The sequence below is a fragment of the Zingiber officinale genome, chromosome 9A (genome assembly GCF_018446385.1).
Source record: "Zingiber officinale cultivar Zhangliang chromosome 9A, Zo_v1.1, whole genome shotgun sequence".
NCBI classification, from domain to species: Eukaryota; Viridiplantae; Streptophyta; class Magnoliopsida; order Zingiberales; family Zingiberaceae; genus Zingiber; species Zingiber officinale.
Window position 1 is genome coordinate 52,041,598 of NC_056002.1, and position 18,454 is coordinate 52,060,051.

The 18,454-nt window shown below is 36.5% G+C and overlaps 1 protein-coding gene across 1 annotated transcript; it reads right to left on the reverse strand.

Moving 5' to 3' along the window:
* Window positions 1-4,357: 4,357 nt before the first annotated feature.
* Window positions 4,358-8,849, reverse strand: LOC122020479. Its single transcript, XM_042578424.1, has 3 exons — window positions 8,609-8,849; window positions 5,715-6,734; window positions 4,358-5,404 (listed from the first exon to the last, which is right to left on the reverse strand). The coding sequence occupies exons 2-3, from the start codon at window positions 6,681-6,683 to the stop codon at window positions 4,583-4,585; spliced, it is 1,791 nt and encodes a 596-aa protein (XP_042434358.1). The 5' UTR covers window positions 6,684-6,734; window positions 8,609-8,849; the 3' UTR covers window positions 4,358-4,582.
* Between the last annotated feature and the right edge of the window lie 9,605 nt (window positions 8,850-18,454).

Here is an 18,454-nt window from a genome sequence, read left to right on the forward strand (position 1 = left end):
TGGTCACTTTGTCATTGGCCTCGCACCTTTGGACTTGCTCTTGGCTCCACTTGCTCCTCTTGAGAACTTTGCCCTTTGAGTCTGTTGGAGTCTTGAAGCCTTCCATAAGAGCAAACCATTGCTCTATCTCCATCATAAGAAAATTTTCGATTCTTGATTTCCAAGAATCGAAGCTCGTGGAAGTGTATGGTGGAGCCACCCTCGTGTCGAATCCGAGCCCATCTCGGAATTCCATTGTAGAAGTTGAGCTTTTGAATTTCTTTGACTTTGACAATTTTACTTCAACTTCTTCACCCTCTAGCTCTTCTTGCTATGCTTGACCCTTCCGGTGATGATTCCGGTGAAGAGCGGCCTCGCTCTGATACCACTTGTTAGGACCGAAAAGTAGCTAAGGGGGGGTGAATAGCTCTTCGCGTGCTCGACGTTGGCGTTGCTCGTTTCTTTGATGGTATGCAGCGGAAATATAAGAAACAAAAGCATACAACGCTAACAAGGTTGGTTTACTTGGTATCCACCTCACAAGAGGTGACTAGTCCAAGGATCCACACCTACACACACCCTCCACTAATAAAACTCTCCTTTATGGTAACTACCACGGGCGGAGAAGCCCTACAAGACTCAATACAAGAAGAAAGGGAAAGATAATGAAATACAAGCTTACAAGCTTACAATGAGAGCAAAAACCCTAACCCTAGTTTCTTCTTCTTGCTTTGATCTGCCTCTTGACTTGGAAGAACCTCCAAGAGCCTTCAAAAACTGGCGATCTCGAGCTTGAGAAGAGCTGTGGAGAAGCTGGTGAAGATCTGAGATAAATCGGTGAAGAGATGCCGAAGGAAATGAATGTCTGCGGCTTAAATCGACGCTAACGGTCGAATCCCGATCGATTGGAATGCTCCCAATCGATCTGGGAGGCTTTGGATCGATCCACGGATCGATCTAGAGCGCCTCTGTGCTCTGGAAAAATGCTTGGATCGATCCACGGATCGATCCAGCGCTTATCGCGCGAAGCAGCAGCGTCCCAATCGATCCACTGATCGATTGGGACCTCTGGATCGATCCACCGATCGATCTAGAGGGGTTCTGTTCGCGGGGACTCACCGGATCGATCGGCCGATCGATCCAGATCTTCTGGATCGATCCACTGATGATCCAGATCTGCTGGATCGATCAACGAATCGATCCAGATCTGCTGGATCGATCCACGAATCGATCCAAACCTGCTGGATCAATCGGCTGATCAATCCAGATCTTGGTTTTTGCCCAAAACCAAGTCCAAAGCCCCCTAAACCAACATCTAGTCAACCATGACTTGTTGGTACATAAGACCTAGCATCCGGTCACCCTTGACCAGCTAGGACTCTCTCACCAAGTGTCTGGTCAATTCCTTTGACCCACTTGGACTTTTCTCTTCTTGCCAAGTATCCGGTCACTCTCTAAGACCTACTTGGACTTTTCTTCCTCGTGCCAAGTATCCGGTCAATCCCTTTGACCTACTTGGACTCTCACCAGATGTCTGGTCAACCTTGGCCCATCTGGATTTCTCTTGCCTGGTTTCACTCACCAGGACTTTCCCAATTGCCTAGCTTCACTCACTAGGTCTTTCACCTGGCTTCACTCACCAGGATTTTCCTCCTGCCTAGCTTCACTCACTAGGACTTCCCAATTCCCTAGCTTTACTCACCAGGACTTTCCCAATTGCCTAGCTTCACTCACTAGGTCTTTCACCTGGCTTCATTCACCAGGATTTTCCTCCTGCCTAGCTTCACTCACTAGGTCTTTCCTTCTGCCTAACATCCCAGTTAGGACTTCCTAGTCAAGTATCCGGTCATCCTTGACCTACTTGACTCTTCTTCAATAAACCTTGCATTGTCAAACATCGAAACTCAAACCAAGACTCAAGCTTGGTCAACCAGGTCAACCTTGACCTGAGGGATGTTACACCAACAATATTATTTGCAAGTGGTACTCTTGTTGTAATAATCAAACACTAACAATAATGCATGATAAATAATAAACCTATCTTTGGATCGATTTATTATATGCATGAAACATAACAAATAAAAACCTGATAATTGTTTCGTGTTTATTATCACAAGTAAATGTATAATTTATTAAATATAAATCTTTCTTTGGGCCGATTAATACTCATATAAATATATACATTTATTCTTTATTTAATACCTCAATAATATCTCAATATTTCAAATAAAATTAAATTCAAATAATAGAGGTAATTTTGGTGACATATAATACAAATTTAATTTAATTTAAAATAATAAATATTAATAAAACCCTTATAATCTAATTAAATTAATATTATAAAATAAATTAATTATTTAATCCAAATAATAAATTTAATGGATTATATTTAATGGGATAAATTATATTACTTAGGTGTAATATTTTGATTCCTAAGTGAGACATGCACCAATGTTTTTTTTTAATGTCAAAATTAAAAAATATTAAAAGTGGCGAAAAAACGGGTCCTTCCTAAATGTGCCTCACTCCACGTTCCACGTACATGACCATCAGGCCATGTACGTGGCCTTTTTTTTTGTTTGAAAATCATTTACGAAGAAACGAAACGTTTCTTCGCCAGCTTCGCCACACACGTCCACGCCACACGAACTGTCACAACCACAGTTGTCGACCCCGACAGCCAACCGACGGAATTTCGGGGCAGTCGGCGGTCCTTTTCAGCGCCGGACGCCAGTCACGAAATAGCGAGAGGCGGCCACAATCAACTCGCCGGCCAACTGTAACACCTTATCCTGCCCTGAAAAACTACCTCCAGCATGACATCACCGGTGCCCCAATGTTGGTCATCTGCACTCACTCGCGATGAGCAGAAAATATGAGAAGCGGCGTTTAACATGTTGCCTTCCATCTTGGATGTCGTCGCCGACCTAGGAAACCGGTTGCAAGCAACCTCCCATGACGCTTTCCCTTCCCTGATGGAATTTGCGATGCAGTCGAAAATTTTTCCAACCGATTGTGACACAAAACAGTATCAAAAATCGTGATGAATAAAATCACAATATGATATATCATGAACCAAAACCAAGATTGCACAAAACAAAACTTTGTACCCAAAATAAAAATTTTCCTTAAGAATTTGGAATAGAAGGTTCTGATATCGATTGATAGAAAAATTAGGTTGAGAAATCTCAACACAAAATTTATGTATTCTATTCAATTCTTAAGAAATTATAAACAGAATAGATAAAATTACGGAAGCGTACCAGAATCCATAGTATGCAATCGATTTTGGGCAAGATCTTCAATTTACAGATCTTCCCTAGTATCCAGAGAATTTTGTCGATGAGGAAATAAAACAAAAGCATCATCTGCAAACTGAAATCATAACCCTTATTTATAGAAACATAAATTTATCTATTTCTAATTTGACCCCTTAATAAATTAAAAATTATACATAGCATCCACATTAATTTATTTATAACAATTAAATCCTTAAGTTATATTTCTTAATCATAAATTTGATTATATTAAATTATGACTTATTTAATTGATAAAATTAGATATTTATAATTATAATTATGATCTCAAAATTCTAACATCTCCGTGACCCAATCTTGAACTAACCAAATCTCATGTTGAGTCGCCTTGAGTCACATTCAGCAGATCTGTCGAATTGTTGAAGGAGTTGAGGTGTTGCAGGAGCTCGAGCCTAAATGGGTTGAGGTGTTGCGAGAGCTCGAGCCCGAAGGGGTTGAGGTCGTTGAACGGTCAAAGCAACCCGAGTGTTGAAGAATCCAAGCCCAAGTGCTTAAGCACCCGACTGTCGAGAACCAAGTACTCGGGCGCTCATGGGCTTCGAGCCTCGAGCCCGAGTGCTTAATCACCTGAGCATCTAGAAGTCAAAGACTCAAGAGCCCGAGTACATGAGGATTTCAATACAAAAGCCAATTTAGTGCGGTTGTTCCAGTGATGCCGGTTGCAAAAGTATATGCCCTTTGATGAATATAAAAGAGGTTCGCTCTTTGAAAAAATACGATAAAAAATTTCATCGTTTTTTCTCCGTATATAAGGTAATGATAATCTTATTCCCCGTTATCTCGCCTATTTACTATTCTCTTCTCTTCTCTAAGGTCTGACTTAAAATGTCGGAAAGATTTCGTCAAGATCCCCGGGGCCCCTTCTAACCCTCTTCTTTTGAGCGTAAAACATCAACCATCCGAAGGTCATCCTAATCCCAATCCGACAATCAACCTCTTCCTCGTCATCGGCTCGTCGTTCTGCACATGCCACTGACTTGTCAGAACTCTACCGGTGATCAACCTATCCCAATCCGAGTCGGATAATATACAAATTATATCTGATCACTCGGTTCATTCAATGAATACAAACACGCACACAATGAAACTGAACGCTATAAAGATCCAATAGAACAACATGAAACAGAGGGTAGCTTCCATAACAGTTCTCTAAGGACAAGATAGATTCTAGGGCAATTCAACTTTCAGATGAGGATCGAAATACTCAATGCTTAAACCAATCAAAAAATAAGCTTTACCTTTTGTAGTTACCGGCTCAGGCGTAACTTCACAGATGCCTTGGTTTTCTAATCTTCTTCTTCATCGTCATCAACTGCTTCCCTTCCATCATTTTGTACATCACTGTCACTCACAGTATCCCACTCTGAGTCTTCAGCATCTTGCTCCAAGACATCTTCATTTACACCGTCAGTGTCGATACCACCATGCTTCATGGCTGCCTCCCTAAACAGCCATGCTTCACGCATCTGTTTCTTCACCAACCGTTCGGCATAGTCAGGTACCTTATTGTGCCTCATCGAAAGATCAGGATTCTTGCATTCCGAGCACTCATCGATGAAAAGAATGGCATCCAACAAGCTCTCTTTTGCTAACCCAAGCATATCATAAGCTTGTGCTCTCCTCCAGAGGCTTTTCGCATGCCGATTAGGAGGATTGTGCAGACATAAAGCTCGTGTAGCATCACTAATAGCAGCCAGTGGTTGCTGCAGGAGAAGATGACACTGAGCTCGGTTGCTGTACAGTACAACTCTCTCCTTCTTCGACTTCATGGGGCACAATGCGACTGCTTCTGAGTACTTTGAGGCAGCCCCTGATATGTCTCCTGAGGAGAATAAAGAATTCCCTTCAAGTTTAACAACTAATGCGGCAGCTTGTTTGATTTGAAGATCCTCCTTCGGCATGGTCTTTTCCCACTTTAGTCTCTGCCTCGAGCTCAAAAGCTCATCAATTAGTTCTTGCGTACGAGGACTGATGTAGCTATGAGATGTCCCTTGTGCTTGCAAACATTCTTGGAGGATGTTAACAATGGTGTCTCCTAATCGTTTATGGTCCCCGAGAACACTAAGTTCTGCTAAATCTGTGAGTGCTGGAGCTGCTTTATCTATCACCTGTTAAATGGAAAAAAATCAGTACTAAAAGTTTTATGGAAGAGAGAGTAACAGTTAACACTAAATGACCATTGGATAAATCTTAAATCATGTGTAGCAACAGATCTATAAATTGCAATTTATGACATAGCAACACAATCGGTAGCATCACTCGAGAAAGAGAGGGGAAAAGGACTTGAATTTTAAAGCATGCATAATTTCTCATGATATTGAAGTAGACTTGATAATAAAGTAAGCAAGCAAGCAACAAGAAGAAAGTAATGTTTCATGGCATAGAGGGCATATGCTATTTTCTTCTTATTTTCTTTACCTTGTTTGAAGTATTCTGATCTTGCAGTAACCAAAGAAGACAGTCAATAGCCATATACTGCCAGTCATCGGACGACCGAGCAATGTTACACAGTGCTTTAACAATACCAGGACAGTTGGCAACAGGACCCCTGCCAAGCTTGTGTTGACAAATTGTCCGCAGCAAACCAATACCTGCAGGTGAATTCTCGTTAACCAGTCCTCCCCACATGCCTGGCAATTTAGCCAAAAACTCTGGCTTGCATATGTCAAAAAGAAACTCTGGCTTAAAAGCAAAGCAGTTAATAAGCTGAAGAGACCAGCATTGTAACTGGCTAGCCCATTCCTCTGCCTTCCTGGACTCCATTTCGACACCTCCCATACCACGCGTAAGCAAATCACAATGATAGCTTATCCTCTGATCCACAAACTGGTAAAAATGTGAATAGACAATCTCTAGAGAACTTAATGCGAGCTGAATGGCAAGCTCCAGGACTTCATGGTGATTCGCAACTGCAGGAAAAGTACTAGGATAAGTTGCCAAGTGCCCCAGTGCTCTTACTGCTACTCTTTGCTCGACCCAAGTCAATCTACCACTTAGAAGCTCGACCAAGGGAGGAATAACCATCGCATGAACTGCTCTCTCAGTGAATTCTTCCATATTCATTGTGTAGGACCCAATTATATGAGCAGCATAGTATGGGATATAGATGTTCTGGTCATCTGAAAGCCAACGCCTATTCTTTAAGCCTTTCCAGATCAATGCTGCCATGCATTCAAAGATTCCTAAGTTGATGAACTCTGGATCATTTGGATGAGCCATTGCACTGTTCCACAGACCACTAATAGGAAGAACTTGGCCATCATCGTCCTGGGAAGGAAGTTCTCTGAAGAATTTTAGGATACTCAACCTGCGCTTGCTGGGATTGGTTTCCTTCATGACACAGAAGAAGCAACCTGGATAAGGGCAATCTGGTTGGATCTTATCCATGATAAAAGCAACCTGCTTCAGTATAACTCAATTTTAGGAACCCAAAAAGGCCTGCTTCAGAAAATGTCAATGTGTTAAGCCCAATAAATATCATTTGAAGGACAAAACAGAGGGAAAAAAACACAAAGAAGAAAGAAAGAACATTTGATGAATAGAGGAAGCATGTGAGAGGAGAAAACGAGAGCATGAAGACATGACACTCACACATAACTTCCACTAGATTCCTAATTGGAGAGTACACAAGATTCAATTTCCACGAAAAATTTACTTAACACTAGAAATTGTAGATAAATGCAACAAGCAGTCTGTTGGATCTCCCAAAACTGATCATAAGTGCTCCATCCGGAATCAATCTGATCAGCCATCCTTGGCTATTGATGCAAGCAATCTTGTAGCCAAATCCTGAAAAGCCCCAATTGCTCTGGGCAAGGATGGCAACCAAACACAGTCATCACTCTATGTGACAAAGGACTAGTTCTTGGGGTCACTGTGATTGCAAATGGTGATCCTCACAAGAGCTTCAATCATCCCTGTTGTCAGTTTAGCGTCAAGCAGAAAAAAGAGGAAGCTTCTCCTCCTGTTTCTCTATCTTCTTCTAATCATAAGTTATCAAATGGGCTAAGGTAAGTATTCTATTATTTTAGGTAGATCAAAATTCACAATCACATAGTCACTTTTGGAGAAATATATTTCTTTTCCATTTATCTTTGGGTACTTTATAATCATTCGAAATGATTTGAATAACCAATCCATTTTTCTAACCATTATCCAGATTGGCCTTAACCTAACCAGTTCAACCACCAATTATTCATTGAATACTATAAGAACTTCAGAGATAAAATTGAAAAGTGCTCCACTTCCAATTGAATCAACAGTAATTTAACAAATCCCCTCCCAAAGGGAAACACTGTTATGCAACCACAGTTAATTCACACAATTCACATAGGAAGACGGTTGATAGCTATTACCTTCTAAGAATTAGGACTATAAATAAACCAAGCGTTTGTGAACAAGCTTAGTGTCCGGCTTGGTAAAAGCTTGTTTATGTTCGTTCAATACACAAGATCAATTAAACAAGCAAATTTGAACAGCTTGTTAAACTAAACAAACAAGCTTGAACACATATGTTTCAGCTCGTTAACGTTTATGAACAACGCTCTGAACAATATTCACGAATTATATTCATTAATAAAACTCTTATCAATATACTAAATAAATAATAAAATAAAATAAACAAATAAGTTTGAGTTATTAAGCTCAATAACCAATCAAACAACTAAAAGTTTCAAACAATCAAACAAACTTAAATTGAGAGCTCGATAACATATAAACGAACCAAGCTCGAATCAAGCTCAAGTCAAACTTGAATTGAGAGCTCGATAACATCTAAACGAATCAAGTTCAAGTCAAGCTTCAAACAACATCTAAACGAATCAAGTTCAAGTCAAGCTTCAAACAAGCTCAAGTTCATAAAAAATAAGCTAAGCCAAGCTTGAATAATCATTTTAAAGACTTGGTTCATTTTAAGCTCGGCTTGACTCATTTACCTAATCAAACAAGCTTAAACACCTTAAAGCTCAGTTCGGCTGGACTCATTTACAGCCTTACTAAGAATACCATGATTAGGCTAACACTACAACTTGAATATTTTTGAGAATGAAGAAGCAATGCAATACTATCTTCATTAATCCGGAAACAACCAGATCGAAGCACATCCGTCAACATCTATTGGTAATGAAGATTCAAAAAAGGCGACTCCTCCCTTTTCAGAGAATAGGAATCGATCGTCCAAAACCCTAATTGCAAATCTAGCGAAACCTAAGAAAAGAAGCCATCTTATGCACAAACGGCAGTTCTTCTCCATTTCACTTGAAGAAAAACTTGCCGAGAAGTGAAGTGAAGCAAGGGATTAGTGTTCGATTTACCTGGGAATGGAACCAAGGTCTGATGAAACACGCCCCTACAACGGCGCCGATATCGGTCTGCACGTAGCGAAATAAGCAGAGTTCGCGTATTAGTCGCCTCAGATCCCAGTCATTCAACCGATGAGAGAAGGCGATCGAGCGCGGGAAGAGAAGGAGGAGGGGAGAAAAAGGCGGCGAGACTTCGGCGCGTGCATCTCTTGTCTGCAACTGCGCAGCAGCGGCGAGGATGCCACTCGCTCCACCATCACGGCGACAATTTATTGGGATTCCGGTCCTTGAAATTCACGTCTTTGTAATCTCGTCCCTAAACAATCGATTAAATTCACCAATTTTATTCATTTGAGCCATGGAAAACAATTTTTGAATATTGCAGGGTCTGAGTGAAATTATGTCTCCTTCCTATCGTAATAGATCCCATCACTGCTGCAATTTAAAGATTCCAGCCTGGCACGTATGTCCGCTGGCATTACTCCATTAGTCACTGCACGTGGGCCCCCAGCGCAGACGCCTTCCGCTCTCCAAATTATAGAAAAGAAGATAAATTAGTCAACTTATATCAAATGACTAAGAATCAAAAGGGGGAAGCTTTTATTTACGAGTACTATAAACTTCAACTTATTATAATAGCAATTTATAACACTATCTATCCTTTTAATTTTCTATAATTTTCTAAAATTTAAGATAAATTATTCATTTTATTAAATTTAGAGAATTACTTTTTACTCTACACTATATCAATATTTTTTTCTTTCTCATCCATTATTTTTTATTATTTTTTATCTCTCCCTATGAAATCTGTATTTTTCATTATTCAATCTATTCCCTTTATTTATTCTCTCTCAAATTAAATAATATTTTAATATTTACAGAATAAATGTTATTTTCTAAATTTAGGAAATACTATTTATGAAATTTAAATTTTAGGAATAGATAAGATATATGATACAAAGCTCTTTTTTATGTAAAATATAAAATTTAAGGTAAATTTTATGTTTAGTAAAATTGATTATGCTATAATAATACTATATTAACAAATACAACAAATACAATTTATAATTTTATAATATAAATATTTTCATCTCTAATCAATACTATATCAACAGAGATCGTATTATATTAGTTATGAATTATAACTATTAAACAATTTATTTTTGATCCATACTAATCGATATTACAAATGAACTAAATCGTAGAATAAAAATGAGCCACTAAATTAAAATTGGATTGGGTTCGAACTAAATTTAACGAACAGATGGGAAGATATCCCCTTCTTCTCCCTAAGCATGCTACAATTGTCACGTCGTGTCTTCTCTCATCCCTCTCTTTCATTTTTCATTTCCTCTTCTTTCTCATTTTTTTTCTACTTCTTTTCTTCAATAACAGTAAACCTATAGTTTTTTCCTCTCATTTTCTCAAGCACAAGAATTCTCTTTTCTTCTCCTTTCTCTTCTCCTACAAACAGGAAATGCTGCATCAATTGTTGTCCTCTTTACCTCTTTCGGTAACAAGAGCATCCCTCGACCATCGTATCATGTTCCTCTTCTCGAGTTGTCTAAGATTTTATTGGCACCGCAAGAATAACCCTATTTTATCTTGCCTTATTCTTTTTGTGTTGTTGTCGACCTCTCTGAAGTTAATCAATGTTGCTAACAAAGAAAGTAAAGCACTCCTCTTTTGTTTCTTTCTCTCTATCTTTTTTTCTCAAAAGTAACAGTCTTCCTTTTATTTTCCCAGTGCACATCCCTTTACAAGCAGCTCTTTTTCCACTTTGTCCGACCACAACAATAATAAGAGGACTAAATTGTTCCTCTCTTCTTTTATGTTTCATTAATTGAAGTAGAGTTGTAAAATATAAACTTTATTTTATCAAGTTGCTAGTTAGAATGATTAGTTAGATTGGAATAGAGGTCTTATATATATAAATATTAAATATTATGAGGAAGCGGGATCACAAATAATTTTTTGAGTTTGAGTTATAGATAAGCTATGGAAATCAATGGATCATTATTTAAATTAGAACCAATGGCTAAATATTTTATCTTGTATTAATTTTTTTTTAATTTATTAAATTCGCCCTCTCTAGCTGTAAATCCTAGCTACACCACTGATCATCATAACTACTATAACCGTGTAATTGTAATAGCTATAATTATGTAGCATTTAGGAGATTATATAGTAATGATGTACGAAGCTCTTGTTAACGCGGAATTTTAGAAAAATATTTATTATATATAGTCTTACCATACTTTTATTAAAAGTTCTTTCCAAGACTCGAATCAGTGACTTTAAGATCACATAACAACTTTATCATTACATTAAGACTCCTGTTATGAAATACCAGAAGGAGATGTCATATAAACTTTTTCATGAAGATCACCATTTAAAAATATATTTTTAACATCCATTTGAGATATTCTCTATCAATAAACAGAAGCAATAGAAATTAGAGTATGAACAGTCATCATTTTTGTAACAGGAGCAAATATTTCCTCATAATCCATGTCATACTCCTGAGAATAACTTTTGCAATAAGACGAGTTTTGTATCGTTCGATAGATCTATCAGATTTAGTTTTGATCATATATACCCAATAAGAACCAATAGTATGTTTTCCTAATGGCAACGGTACCAAATCTCATGTATGAATTTGATGTAGAGCAGCTAGTTCTTTAGACATAGCATTCTGCTAAAGTGGGTGACGAACAACTTCTCTATAAGATACATGCTCAGAAATGTTGGTCCCGTGCAGGCCGACTAGAGGGGGTGAATAGCTTGCAATATAAATTAAAACTTTCTCTTGCTTCTAAACTTAGCAAGGATAAACACACATTAGTTAATTAAGATAAACATTAAATAGAAGAGACAAAGAGTTTTACTTGGTTTATAATCGAGGAAGTTACTAATTCAAGACAATTAAAACTCCACTGAAGAAAGTCTCCTTCGGTGTAGGTAGAATAATCTCTTATAACTTTGAAAGCTCAGAAAACTAAAATACGATTTGAAAGTACAACAAACAAATACTGAGTGTGTTGTTGTTGTTGTTGTTAACTTCGAAACCCAAGACCCTATTTATAGTACACTGATCAAACTAGTCATTTGCTGACATGACAACTCTCGGGCGCTTGGAGCCGGTCCGAGTGCCTGGATGTGGTTGCCCAATCCACTTCGTAATGGCTTTTTGTCAGCTACTTATCGGCTTCCGGGTGCCTGGATCTGATCTAGGCACCTGGAGTCTGCTGAGGTGGACTCCAGCTCTGATCCTCTTCAAAATGGGTCACTGACGTAGCCGGGATATCCTAGGCGCCTGGACCTGGTCCGAGTGCCTAGAGTCCGGGCACTTAGACCTAGTCTAGGCGCTTGGATAGAGTCAACTCAAGTTGACTTGTCCAGTCGCTTGGGTGATCTTCCAGCCGTCCAGAGTTGAGCTCGCCCGAATCCAACTCAGGCCTTTCCGTAGAGCAGTTTTCCTCGTGTGTCCTTCTCGTCCGCCAGTGTACTCTTCCACAACACCTTATCTCTCGGATGCACCAAGCTCGTCGACTCATTTTTCGTATCATCCTTCTCGCTAGTTGCGTTTTCTGCTTGACTTCTTATGTTCCTAAGTTCTTATACACTTAGACACAAGACATCAAAAATACAGAACCTAACTTAATTTGGTTGATCATATCAAAATCAACCCGAGATACTTACAAGAAAGACAATGAATAAATGTAACAAATGAAGGAAAAGAATGAGAATAAAAAAAATAATCAAAATCTGGTAGTTTAGTAGAATTACCAACACGAGTAGATTGACGGCGGTGGAGAGAAGGATCATCTGCAATCTCAGAAGATGATTAGGTAGTGGAAAAAGGAGTGGCATATGGAGCAGATATCTCGGGAACCAAAGTACACGATTTAGTTGAGTTACCAATAGGAGTTATGGGTAAAGCTTCCTCAATGTCGATATTGAAATGATCAATATAAAATAGATCTGACTTTGTTATATTATGCGAACTAACAATAAAAGAAAATAATGGAATATGCTCAAAAAATACAATATGACGAGAGACATATAATTTTTAACTAATGGGATCAAAGCAACGATATCATTTTTGGCTAACACCATAACTTAAAAAGATACAAAGAGTAGACTGAGAGGCTAACTTATTACATTGACATGTGAACAAGGATGAGGCAAGTACAACCAAAAACATGAAAAGAGGAATAGATAGAAGCATGCCCATATAATTTTTTAAAAGATAACAAGCCTGAATTATGTGAGGTTGGAATTCTATTAATCATGTGAATAGTGATAAACATTGTTTTCCCCAAAAGGCACAAGAAACATTGGCAGACAATAAAAATAAATGGGTTGTTTAAACAAGATGTCCATATTTTCGCTCAGCCACACCATTCTGTTTAAGAGTATTTGTACATAAGGTTTGATGAATAGTACCATCAGAAGTAAGTAAATGTGAAAAATGATTTGAAGTGTCTTCATCCCCCAAATTACAATAAAAATACTTTATAACACTAGAATGTTGAGTTTTCATAAGAGCTCTAAAGTTATTAAAAATAGTAAGATAATCAAATATGCGTTTTATAAGATAGATCCAAGAGTAACGAGTGCAATCATTAATAAATGAAATATAATATCTTGACCACCCCCTTCCTTTGTAGGAATATGAGAGAATCTCCATATATCATAATGGATAAAATCAAATGGAGAAGAAGAAAAAAAAAATACTTTTAGAAAATGGAAAGGGAGAAAATTTGCCCAATTGACAACCATTACAATTAGAAATATCGAAATTTTTTTAAAGGTCCTAATACTCTTATAGAACCTAAAAATTGTAAATGAAATGTTGAAACATGACCTAAATGAGACTGCCACAAATAAAAATCAAAAGATGAACGACTAAGATGAAAAGATGATAAATCCACACTCGAAGCTACAACTTCTAGTACTTTAAGTTGATCTAAAACATAGAATCCTCCTCGTCTACAGCTTAACCCAATTAGCTTATGAGATCGCGGTCCTACTTATGAAGATTGTTTGGCCTATAATAAATAATGAAGTTATTATCAAAAGAAAGGTTTATATGCCCTACAATTAGAATAATAAATAATGGCCTACAACCAGAAGCTATGTATAAGGTAACAAGAGGATTAAGTTGCAATGACAAACTGCAAATTGTCATTATCTTTTACATATTGCTTTATTGAAGTAATTATTACTTAATTGGATGTTGTATATTTTAATCTTGTTAGATGTATTCCATACATTATTTCTAACACATGCATAGGATCAAGACCAATGACGTTGACCAAAGAGTTTTCCATAAATTATATGCCTATGTAACCATAAAAAATTAGAGAACATTATCATTATTGCTAAAAAATAGAGAAAAGTATCAAAATTGCTAAGTCAAATAAAATTTCCAGGCATTGTCATGCATTATTTACTTTCTTGATAAACATTGGTATACTAATGGCTATGGTAGTGATGTAATCATCAAGCACAAGAGTATCTGAAGTAAACAAGATAACTAATTCTCTTCTTCCATCTTCCCACATTATTCTTGTTGGTGCAATCGACCTCTAAGGTTTTAATGTCAGATAAATATGTTTAAATATGTTTAAGTATGGAGCTTGATCTAAGGAAGTCCTAGTTGTAGGCTACGCAAGGGAAGCCCTAGTTGGAGGCTAGGCAAAGAGAGAAATCTCGGTATATCGTGGAAGCCAAGTGGATAGGTCTGGAGGACTTGATCCCTGGGTAGCCGAATACTGAGTCCTAGTTGTAGGCTAGGTAAGGGAAATCTCAGTATATTGTGGAAGTCAGGTGGATAGGTCTGGAGGACTTGATCCCTGGGTAGCCGAATACTGAGTCTTGGTAAGTGAAGCCAAGTGGATAAAATCCTAGGGGGTGGTAACCTTAGGTAACGAGAAGTCTTGGAGGAGTGAACTCCAAGCAAGGTTGATCGGATGGTTTCCGGTCGACTGCGCGTGGTAGACCGGACTAGCGGATCTCGGTAAATCTAGGTTTAGATTTACCATTGCATTCTGTATTACTATTATTGTTGTTGGCTAATGTAGTATTGCAGGAAAAGTCTTAGTGGATCGGGCGATCAGACACTGAGCAGGCAAAAGTCCAAACAGGTCTGGAGGACCAATGTTTGGTATAGGTAAGTTGAGATATACAACTGGAGGAGCGATAGTGAGGTTGGGTTCCTAAAGGGAACAACTTTAGGTCGCTGATCCAACTGAAGAAACCGGGAAGGTTTCCAAGTTGAGATCAAGACAGTTTTACTGTCTATATTACTCATGTATTATATTACTGTGCTAATCTTTGTTTTGCAGGAATATTGTTTAACTCTGTTTTGCAGATTCGGCCTGATTGGTTGACTGAACAGGAGGATCGGTCGACCGAACCAGCTTGACTCAGACCAGAGATCAATTCAGACTAAAGCGAAGCACAGTTCGATAGAAGCTTGATCGGTCTACCGAACCAGGGATCGGTTGACCGATCCAATCAACATTAAATAGCATTAAAAGAAGATCTCGGCAGATTTCGACGAACAAGGAAAAGGCTTGTTCGGTCAACCGAAAAAATGGTTCGGTCGACCGAACCATTAAAGATCAGTTAATGCAAATTTCCGAGCAAGCGTCAGACTCCGACCAGGAAGGAAGGAGGGAGCGGGTTCGGTCGACCGAACAGTGGGATCGGTCGACCGAACGCCCAAGGCCTATAAAATGAGGCTCGAAGTCTGAGGCCAGTAGAACTTTCTGATCAACTCTTGTGCTCTTCTGCAAGCTGCTCACGCTACACGTTGTCATCAAGTTTGCAAGCGACTTCATCCAACAGTGCCGACTGAGCTACGATTCACTACTTCTATTGTTGGTATATATTTATTTTAGTACTGCACTTAATTTCTGTAAGATAGTAGGAGTGTTACTATCTTACATATTTGTACTTGTACGATTCACTTCTTTCCGAGGATTTCGGAAAGAAGGATTATAATGTTTTGCCCATCGGTGCGGTCAAGGACCGCGGGCCTTCGAGTAAGAGTCGAGCTAGGTTTCGAACGAAGTAAACAAACGTGTCTCTCTCTTATTTTCTGCTGCACATTTCTGATTTCAAAAAGGAAAAGAAAAGTTTTAAAAGAGTACGATATTCACCCCCCCTCTATCGTACTCATCCGATCTATCAATTGGTATCAGAGCGGGTTAGCTCTGAAATTTCTTAACCGATTTTCAAAGCAATTTTTTAAAACTTTTTCCTTTTCTTTTAGAAATATTTTTTTCTCTATTTTTCTTCTCAAGCACTACTAATCTCAAGACGAAAGTCTTGGAAATTTGTTTTCTATTATCTTCTTGCAAGAATGTCAACATCCTATCAAGAAGGAAGAAGTATCTATGAACCTCCACCGTACGATCAAGTTTATTTCAATATCTGGAGGCGAATGATGGAATCTTTCATAGGAAATGAGAGTTTTGACAGCTAGATCACACTGAGACAATCTTCTCAAAACTCAGAAGCAAACACAAAGGTAATAAATTTATTAATTAGTGTTTTGCCTAACAAAATTTTGTGTTAATTAGAAGATTACAAGAATGCATTCGAGATGTGGACTAACTTGATTGAACTTCACGAGACCCTGTCGAGACTAGAAGATCAAGGTGAAAGTGAGTCTGAATCCAAATCCGAAGAGCTATCCTCAGAACCAGATCTAGAAGAACAAGACCAAATCAGCTTCATTGCACTAGTGGCTGAGGAGGAGGCTGTTGTATCCGAACCCGAGTCCTACCAAACAATCAAGTCTGAATCTGAAACGGCAATGGTCAAGGGGGAGAATTCTAATAAGGATTAAGAAGGTAATGTTGTAAATTCAAAATTTAAAGAACACATAACATATTTTAATTGTAGAGAAAAAGGATACTACAAAAATAAATGCCCGATAAACCAATCCGCACAACCGGAGGCAAAGGAGGAACCGATGCCTAGAGTCCGGAAAAGGAAAGACCACATTGAATGCTTCAAGTGCAAAAAGATAGGACACTACAAATCTCAATGTTCAGAGAGAAGACCCAAGGATTCAGGGGGAGCAATTAAGGTAAAACAATTTATGTTACATGAAAGATTGTATGATTTAGATCCTTCTTGTTTGAATTGTACTATGAATCTAAAAATGCATGAAAATCCTACCTTACTTAACAAAACTAATTTAATTAATAAAAAATTAAATAATTCAAATATAATTAAAATTGATCAAATCAACTCAAACCTTAATCAAGACCCCGATTCAGTTAATCAAAGTGTATTTATTCAAGATAATTTGAATTTAAATCAAAATAATAATTATCTAGAATTAAATAACAATAAACATAATTTAACAAAAAATTTAAATAAAAATAAGAAACTAAACTATAAATCAAAGTTTAGAAAATTAGAAAAACAAAATAATGTTTTGAAAAATAAAATTAATAAATTAGAAAACATTATTAATAATTTTATCAACTCACAAAATCTAGATTTAAGTTATAAATCAAAACCAAATCTAAAACAAAACTTTCATTATAATCATGTACCCTTTAATTATGAAACTAATCAATATTAATAATAATAATAATAACAATAACTAAATAATAATAATAATAATAATAATAATAACAATACTAAATAATAATAACTATAATATTAACAAAACAATTCTAAACAAAGCAACAACCATCATTAATGGGCAATAATAAAAACAATAATATAAAACAATAACAACAACAATAAAATAATATTAAAACAAACAATAATAAAATAATAATATTAAATATACAACAACATCAACAACACAAACAATTTGTATTATGCAAGACTTATTTGAATTGTTTGAATTGTTATGATCATGCATACTTAACTGTTGTATAACATGTTATGCATCTTTTCTTAACTTAGAATGGTTAGATTTAAAAAGTTTACCAAACTCTAACAATATAGCACCAGAATGTATTTGGATGATAGTACGTCAAGGAAACTTTGTCGAAGGCATGCCTAGGCTGAATATGGAATTCTACCTGGTGCACTAGACTTAGTGGATCTGACCGAAGCTACCCCAGTCAAACATGGGCTAGTTAGACCAAAATTTAGTAGTAAGTTCTTTGAGCGGGAACAGTTTGGAAAGTCTTCAGCAAGTGGTCCACCGTTGATACACAAGAAGGTCATAAGCCTCGCCACTGAACTGAAAGCTTATCCTTAGGAATCCTACTTGATTAACCCAAAGCTAAGTTTGAATCCAACATGGGTTCAATAACCTTTTTCAAACTCAATTAATTTCAAATCTAAATTAAATTTCAAACCAAATAAATTCCAACCCTAATTAAATTGCAAATTTAATTAAATTTCAAACCTAATTAATTTTTAAAACTTAATTTAAAAAAAAATTAATTATTTTAAACTTAATTAAAAACTTAAAATTAATCAAAATTATTTTAAACTTAATTTAAATAAAAAAATTTTAAAAAAAAATTAATTATTTAAACTTAATTAAAACTTAAAATTAATCAAAATTATTTTTAAAATGAATTAAAACTTAAAATTAATCAAAATTATTTTAAATTAAAAAAAACTTACTTATTTTAAACTTAATTAAAACTTAAAATTAATCAAAATTATTTTAAATTTAAAAAAAACTTAATTATTTTAAACTAAATTAAAACTTAAAATTAATCAAAATTATTTTTAAACTTAAATAAAACTTAAAATTAATCAAAATTATTTTAAATTAAAAAAAACTTAATTATTTTAAAAACTTAATTAAAATTATTTTAAAACTTTATTAAAATTATTTTAAAACTTAATTAAAAAAAACTT

Coding starts and splice junctions, on each gene's coding strand:
- LOC122020479 (XM_042578424.1), bottom strand. CDS start 6,683: ATGGATAAGATCCAACCAGATTGCCCTTATCCAGGTTGCTTCTTCTGT. Junction 5,405..5,714: donor ATCAGAATACTTCAAACAAG/GTAAAGAAAATA, acceptor TCCATTTAACAG/GTGATAGATAAAGCAGCTCC.